The sequence below is a fragment of the Fulmarus glacialis genome, unplaced genomic scaffold (assembly GCF_000690835.1).
Source record: "Fulmarus glacialis isolate BGI_N327 unplaced genomic scaffold, ASM69083v1 Scaffold33195, whole genome shotgun sequence".
NCBI classification, from domain to species: domain Eukaryota; kingdom Metazoa; phylum Chordata; class Aves; order Procellariiformes; family Procellariidae; genus Fulmarus; species Fulmarus glacialis.
The window spans coordinates 1,761-10,465 of NW_009215476.1; the positions used below are offsets into that span (position 1 = coordinate 1,761).

Genomic DNA, 8,705 nt, shown 5'->3' on the forward strand with positions numbered 1-8,705 from the left:
AAGTATTTTATTAGCATGGGTACCTGATAACCACAAAAAGCTGTAAGTAATCAATAAAGCTATATGTAACAAACAACACTAAAAACTAGTATTAGGATTATTCGATGCCATAAGATTGCACATACAATACAGGATTGGATTTTTTTTTGTTATTTTTCTTTTGAGAGTGTAAAGACAATTGCTAAAAGATGCTGCCTCTACTGAAATTTAACTGAAATCTGCTCTGCTTGAAACAATTACTATCCCAAAAGACTTGGAACATGCACACAGCCACAGGCGACAAGGTACTCACATCAAATTGAGCCAAAACAGTTCCAGTGATAAGCCCCTCTGCTAGCTGAATCATGGATTCCCTCAGAGCATTATCGTCTTGATGGACACCATCAAGCGGAGATTTCTCAGGGATGTACTGGAAGTCAGGCTCACTCTCCAGCTTCTCTTCCACAACATCATAGACAGCTATAACAAATAAAGGTATGAACGCTCTGACTGAACATGCTGTTTGGCAAGTAAGGTTAAATTACTCTAAGTCATTTATTTAAAACAACAAAAAAGACAAGTATTTCTCCTGTAGAAAAATCCACATTTATTAACACACTGATTTTAGTCCCCATCAGCAAGGGCAAGTAGTCTTTACTGATCATTATAATTCATGACAAAACTATTTTTCTTTTGTTTAACAGTAATTTTAAGTGAAAGCACATCACTGACTGCTAAAACTTCGATCAAAACTCATGTTATACCCTACCTTGTCTGATGTAACTCCCTAATCTCAGATTCTCACATCATGCCTCTGAAATCATTACAGTTGCATTTACATTTTTACTTTTAATTCACTTTGAACTGATTTTAGGCTTCAGTAATTAGGGCAAGATGTGCAGACCACCTGAGAAAATGGCATTAATATATGCCATTATAATGCTACCAATGCTATACGCGTGCCCTGCCTATAAATAAACTGAAAAATAATATGCATCTTCTCCTACACATAACAGAGACATGCTGTTCAAAAGCTGCTTTTAAATGATAACCCATGACCATGAAGGAGGAAACTAGCAACTTCTCACTTCTACAACTCAAATTTTTTTATCCAGAATACAAAGATAATCAACACACAAGGGGAAACTGTTTCAGTAAATTTGTAAACAAAGCTAACAATTTCATCTGAAAAGTAAAGTAAGCACACAAAATCTGCAAGACAACTTACACACAGAATGAGAGCACAAGTAAGTGGGGAGAGCAAATAAGTGAATAAAGGAAAAATTGTTTATGAGGTGGCTGAGGTACTCTCCTAAAATAATTTCAATTATTCCAATTAAACATAATTATTTTTCATTTTGCTTTCTCCTCTGCAACTGTATTATAATTGGGATGTCCCGGAGAATTAAATCCAGTGACCATCTGCTGGCAATGCTCCAACAGCGTATTTCATGAATATATTGCACAAGCTGTTATTTAGACTGCATTTTTAGCACTTTCTTCTATTAAGCCTCCCCAAGTAGAAATGTTACCAGTCATTCTGGATTGTTTTAAAAACATATGGAAGGATTTTGCATGTATCGACCTCCAAAGTCATCCAAACACTGGGTGTTTGGTGAGGGGTTTTTTGTTTGTTTGTGTTTTGTTTTTATTTTCTTTAAAGGAACAACAGCAACCTCAGAAACTGCGTTCAATATCCATAGAGCTTTCTGAAGATTTTTATCAATGAAAGTGAGAACAAAATTTAAATTAGCTCTCTGTTAGAAATATTTGATCTCTGACTTTCCTTAATTTTCAACACTTAGTTATGCACAGCTCCTTAAGAGTATGGGATTGATCAAGATTTGTACAATACATTGTGTTGTTGCAATTCCTTTCAAGGAAGAGAATTCTTTCTTACAAAAATGTTGAGCATTCCATCTCAGGGCATAAAATGGAGGTTAGCAAATGAAAGCAAGGTGTGGATTTTTTTTTTTTTTATTATTATGTACAAATCACTCACCATTGGGTCGAACTAGGAGCACAAGTTCCCCTGAGTGTCTCTCACAGCTAGCTTTAATAAACATAACAACTTGATCATGGGTATGTTCTGCTATATCCCTGCCGTTAATCAGTACAACCTGGTCCCCTTCATTCAAACGAGGGACACAGAGATCAGCCTGCAAGGTGGGGGGGGAAGGGGGGAGGGGAAAAAAAAATCAAATCTGTAAAACAAGCCATTTCCAATTTCTCACCTTAAAATAGCAACTTAAAGTAACTATACTTGGAGACTTGAATCCTAACAGCCTAGTTGCTATGGTTGCTGCATTGTATTCAAATGATAAATTTGTTACACAATACATAAGACAGTGCCATTCACGCGAACAAATCAATTTGCAACTGGGAGGTGACTGTCATTGTAACATGTTTTTCAGCAGCTGTTACTCCACTCCTCTGGTTGAAGTAGAAAGCTCCTCTGTTTGAATCACATTTTGCGTGGGCAATTAAAAAGCAGGATGTTCTTATCTTTGAAGGAAGGGAGTAACATGGCAAAGCCTTGTCCAAATCAATTTCACTGGCTTAAATGCTTCAGGTGTGAAATATCGCAACTTGTAATGACAAGAGTAAGACAAGGACCGAAGACAATGCACAAATCCCAGTAATCCCAGAGAGAAGAATCATGTAATAAAAATCATTATTATAATCATAGTCTAAAGATCGTTGCAAAAAAGAAACAGCATATGCTGTCACCCAATATCTTCTCCTTAGAAAGTGGATGTTTAAAGCATTCAGCCAAAATTATATATGTTATTAAATATCTCAGAGATAATAGTTAACAGGGACAAAGAACAATGTTCCTGGCAAACATTTTAATAGTTTCAAATAGTCAAAAAAAAAAAAAAACGGTACTACTTAAATGTTAGCAAATAAATGGTTCACTCTAAAAGGTATAAACAGAACTGACTCCAGTCAGCTGAATACCAGGTCAGTATTTTTGGCAATCAACTGACAAAATATTGTGCCTAGTTTGAAGACACCATTGATAGTCACTAAACACCAGTAACAACATACAATCAGACCTGATGAATGATTCATGATGTCTGATTTTAATCTAAATCTTGGCTTTACTCAGCTACATCTGTCACTAAAATAAGAGAGATTTGCTATTTTAGTTATTTTTAACATACTAAAAGACTCTTTCAATATATAATTTATGTGAAATTATATGAATGCCTATATTTAAAAAAAACTAATAAAGTAAATGTATTTTTACTCACGAAACAGTGCATACTGAACATCTGTAATTCCCTGTAATTTTCAGGAATGAAATTTTGTTTCAGTAAGAAAAAAATATTTTTGAGGATTGAAGATCTTTTAAAATATGTTATATAGCCCCATCAAATTCTTACTGCATAATTTGCTTTGTTAGGATAATGGTATAGCACAAACTAATTTTCATAGGCAGCCATGAAATAACTTACAGTTTTGAATACATACTTCAAGATACACAGATATTGCTACCAAGTTTGGTTTTTTGATAACTTACAGGTGTTCCTGGAGCTACCCTGGACACTATTACCGGCATCTTCTGATCGTATCCACCCTTTAAAAACAAATTAATTTAGTAATAAATCACAAATGTCAGAAAATAATCTTAATAGACATGAAGGGAATAGATGTACTGTTACCTTTACATTGAAGCCAAACCTTCCATTTTCATCTGGTTTCATTCTGATCATAACAAGATTGTCATGAGGGACACCACCATTGGGCTAGTAAACAAAAATTACATTATATTAATATATATTTTGTTCATAGTTAGACTTTGAGGATATTGTATGTAATAATTTTGCAGTTTCCTCATCAAGTAATTGCTCCTGGACACTTGAGAAAACATCAAGTAATAGTGCAAACATCTTATCTTGCATTTTGCATAGAAGGGAAAAGTTACACATTTAAAAGTCTTGGATGTAACTGAGTTAAAACTGTGTCCTGTCAAAGCAAGCTCAAAGTAAAAAACAGTATTAAAAAAGACTAATTGGCTTCAAGCAGTCTTAAGAAAAACAGTTTACTAAATAGAAACTCCTTAAATTCGTTTTAATTAAGACCGCAGTGAAAAGCCTGCAGTAAGAATGTAATATGATGAAAAATAAGGTAATTGAAGGTATGCTTTTGTTTCTATTAGCAGCAATATGACAGTAATAAGCAAGGACAAGTTTGGCAACAAAATCTTGATTCCATATCCCCTATTCCATTTTCAGTGCAGTGGAGTATGAGGTGTGACACATGCTCTGCACTGACCAGGCTCTGACAATACTACCTGCTTTCTTTCTGGTTTCATTCTGATCACACCACCACTATTAAAGGAAGTACCAATAAACTGGGGAACACTAGATACTTTTTTAATCTGGAAAAATCCACTTAGTGCCATTGAAGTGATTTTTAGTTTGTTCCCATCAATATTTATTTCACAGACTGAACACTAGCTAGTATTTTCATATAGTTTCTATGGTGAGGATGCAAAGTACTATTAAAGAAATTCGTTTCAAGGAAGTTCTCAATGTTACCAATTACAGCCAAAGCATAAGACTCATATTCAGAAAGGAAGAAAACAAAAAATCTTATTAAAGCAAGCATTTCTATATGTAAGAAAGTAAAAGAAGTCTGCTCAACTTGGCTCATAAAAAGTTAACACAATTCCAGGTGTTTTAAGCTCTTGGTTAAAGCAAAACAACCCCCCCGAACACATTTATAGTAATGAAAAGATGAAAAATGTAGGGAAGGAGAGGAAAGTAACAGTGTAAGATATGTTAATGAGAAGGAAGGGTGCTTAGGAAGCCTGATCATATGCAAATCATTTTAGCCTATGTTCACTGGCACGGGAGACCAGACTCGGGTTCCTGGGCAGAATGAACAACAACCAAGTGTTCACCTGCAGCATTTGGCAAATTTTGTGCCATTGCATTCCCCAGATGAAAATGGAATAATAATTTCCTGCTTTAACAGGCTATTTTAAGCAGCAGTTTATAATGAAAAACCTGAAGAGAGCACTGTATTATCATCATTAACCTGTTTGACTGAAGGGACTCCTGGCCACACCTGTTTTCAAATACTTCTGGACATTCTCAGACTGAATGGGGATTGCAGATGGAATAAAAAGTTGTCATTCCCGTACCTGTCCTACTACCTTTCTAAATAGACTCTCCATACATACAACAGACGAAGGAAATTCAATAGCTAAATGAAGTCAAAATGGTGAGGGGTTTTCCTTAAAATGTTTGAGATGGAGCAGCAGAAGAGATTTTAGTGGTGGAGGAACCTGAAGTGCATTCTGGTCAGAAAAGCAACTTTGGGGAAAAAACAAACAAACAAAAAACACATTCCAAATCCTAAATTTATAATTTCACAAAATTTCAGAGTCATGCTGCGTTCCTTCTTCTCTAATACCCAAAATAAAAAGCCATCAGCAGACCGAGTTAGATTATAACAGTGTGATGCCTTAAGCGAGGCTGCATAAATGTGGCCCATTGGACCACAGCAAACAATCACATTGACAATGCACAGGAAAAAAAAAAAAAATCTCATTCTCACACAGCTGTGTTGGTTTTGAAGAACTAAAAAGAGTTAAAAAAAACAACTGAAAGTTATTTTTGTCAATTTAGTAAAGATAACTGAATACAGAGCAGAAAAACTTGATGAGTAAAGTAATGTTCTCTTTCAAAACAGAACAGTACTTTAATGACTCAGGTAAGCACTGACAGAAGATAAAGCTGTTAAAAATTCTGTTTCATTATTTAAAGCAAAATTTTTTACAACATTTCCAAAATGCTCATAAATTTACAAATTTCACTTTTGTGTGTTTTATTAAAACCCCAGCTATAAAACTAAATATGGGTTTTATGGGAAGCTTAACTTTGTAACGAGGCCGGAGAGAACACCCTAGGCTTAGAGTTCAGAATGCAAATAAAAATAAACCAAAGGCATTTCTAAAATATCAATTTTGGGAGCTGACTCATAATTTTGAATGTCTGAGGTCGGCAGAAATGTTTATACAGTATTTGCCTATATCTGGATGTTAAATAGTTTCCCCATCCTGCAAAACGTTTCTTGTCCCACATCAGTATAAAACCAAGAACTATTTGAAAACTTCTGGAAGGACAAAAAATCACAAAAATGGTCAGTGAGATCTCACCTCAGTCAGACAATAATCAACTGACTAGCTTACTCATTTAGCAGGTGCTTAAGTGTGGAAAAAGAACTTTTGCTCACATTTTTACATTCATTGTCACAGGTCTCTTGGTAGAATCTCTTTCTTGGAAATTCTGATGAGAAATGCAACCACAGATTCAAGAAGCCTCTCCTGACAAAACTGCTCTAGAAGCTGGTAGGCCCTTTCAAGTTTCAGCTTTTTGATAAAAGCTAGATTAAACACATAGTGTCTGCAATGTCTTCTTTAAAATTGATGGTAGATGACTTCTCAGAGAAGAGGTTAGTTGGAAATTTCTGCATGTGCTGAAAAGCTAATGTTCAAAATGTTTGCATATCCATCCCAATGTAGCCATTTGATGACAACTGACAAAGGACTGCTCCGGCAGGTGGAAAAAATAGTGGGAGCTAGCAAAGAGACAGTCTGTATAAGAGAAATGCTGCAATGTAATGCACAAACACAACAACTCTCTGAAATGCATCAGAACCAAGCTCATGGAAAGTAGAACTATCATTCTGATAAAAAGCAGAACGGTTAAACTGGATCCAAAAACTTACTGTGGATTTTTCAGGTGATGCAGGAACATCAAATGTTTCATTAATATGGTTATCCAGTTCTTGCTGTGAGTGTGAATGATGAATTTGGTTCCAACTGTTCTTTTTAAATTGTTTGGGTGGTAATGCAGGAGGCTGCCCATCTATAGGAGTCTCTTGAGATCTAAATACCAAAATAGAAGTATGAAGCGGAACGATCATGAGATATTGACAGTTCTTCCAGGGTTCCAAATAAACTGAAAATGCTAGAAGAAACTCAAGAGTTTGAGAGCTCAATATCTGTATGTATTTTTAGAATCTCAAAAATGTACTGTGGTGGAATAACACTGGAAGTGTATGTTTGGACATGTTACTGCTTTTTTTCTTGACAAGCAACTGTACACAGCACCAGTAAGTTCATCCTTTACACACGACTTCTTTTTTTTTTAAAATGGTTTTAGCACTCTTAACCCACTTTATAATGGAAAATTATAAAATTCACTGTATTTATACTTTGCACTCTTGCTAAAAAAAAAATTATTTCTAAAATAGATGTCACTTAATTTCCTCAGTAGGAAAATCAATTAGTTTGCATTTTAAATTAATGCCTGCAATTTAAATCTTAAAACCAGACACAAGCAGCATAATAAAGAACTCCCACACTAGTTTTTGGCTTTTGATCTAAAAATAGGAGGAGTGCAAGCTGAAGACAACTCAGCTGTCCCCCTGCATTTATTTGAAATGCCCACTGGAAATGACAGTGTTAAATTTTAATTTTTCAATTTAAAAGTATATGTATACATTTCAAGAGAACTTTGTTTTTTTCCCTCCTCTTGAACATATTCCCCTTTGAAACATGCACAGCTTTGAAACATTTGTAAAAATGGCATTCATTGCATGCATTTTTTAGTTCAGTTATAAGACCATTACTGAAGATGAATAGCAGAAAGTTCTGTGTTAGATCTGCAAGTAGTCTACCGTAGATTAATAAAAATGTTCTCTGTGTTTATGTATAATATGGATAATTTCCTTTATTAGTCCTTTTGGAATAAAAGCTTAACTGTATAATTTGTATTACCTAAATATATGATTCATCTTTCATTACATAGCTTTATATTTAAGAATTAAGAAGAACATTTTGAGAGGCCCAAAAGGGCAGTTAGCACATAGTTCCCATTAACTTAGTTTGAATGCCAGTTTCTAAATACCAGCGAGGATACATGCCTTCCTCCCCAGCAAACCACATTAAAAGGTATTATTAAGTAATTTAACGACTTAAGACAACAGCCCACTGATACTAGTAGCAAATCCAAAAAACACCAAGAATGAAGTAGCAGGTTACAGCTAAATCTAAAGAGAACTCTACCACCAAAAATGAGTGCCTCCTTTCTTTCTTTCACCCACACCCATGGCCCCTTCCTTGAAAGTACTGCGGTGCGCCTCCCTTTACTAAGGCAGCTTACCAAGCAAGCAAAAATACATTGACTTTTTGGACAAGCCTGGGTAGCTCTCTGCTAGTTCAACAAGGTGAACTGGTTCATCACAGGGTCGACCACTGCGCGAGAAGGGAAGTACACTCCCAGAAGCCAGAAATAGGACACTGCCCCTTTCGTTATCAGCAAGCTGTAGTGGTAACTCATAGCATAGCACCCCCCTAAAAAGCACGCGTAACCACGTGAGTAGTCCTACTGTATTTAGCTGGTCTAGCCACAGTAAACTATTAGAAGAGTAAGACACTCATTATGAGACAGCATAACATTTCAAGTTGCTGCAAGTTAGAAACCTAAGGCACATATCAAATTCCATACTGTACAATTTGTTTCTATGCAATTAAAGAAAGGCAGATCCCAGACACATGTTTTCAAATAAAAACAAAAAATCAGATCACAATTGTCTTCAGTGATTTCAAATAAAGGATGAACCTCTTTCAAAGAGCATAAAAATTGAATGGGAAATGGAACACTTCACTTTGAAAAACAACACATTTTCCATTTCGGTTTTAAAAA

The 8,705-nt window shown here is 35.2% G+C and overlaps 1 protein-coding gene across 1 annotated transcript; it reads right to left on the minus strand.

The window, feature by feature from the left end:
* Positions 1-292: 292 nt before the first annotated feature.
* Positions 293-6,883, minus strand: LOC104077655 (tyrosine-protein phosphatase non-receptor type 4-like; the record flags this gene model as incomplete). Its single annotated transcript, XM_009578958.1, has 5 exons — positions 293-459; positions 1,982-2,138; positions 3,506-3,562; positions 3,648-3,731; positions 6,724-6,883. Coding segments are annotated over 5 exons (625 nt in total), but the record flags the coding sequence as incomplete, so codon positions are not given.
* Positions 6,884-8,705: the final 1,822 nt, after the last annotated feature.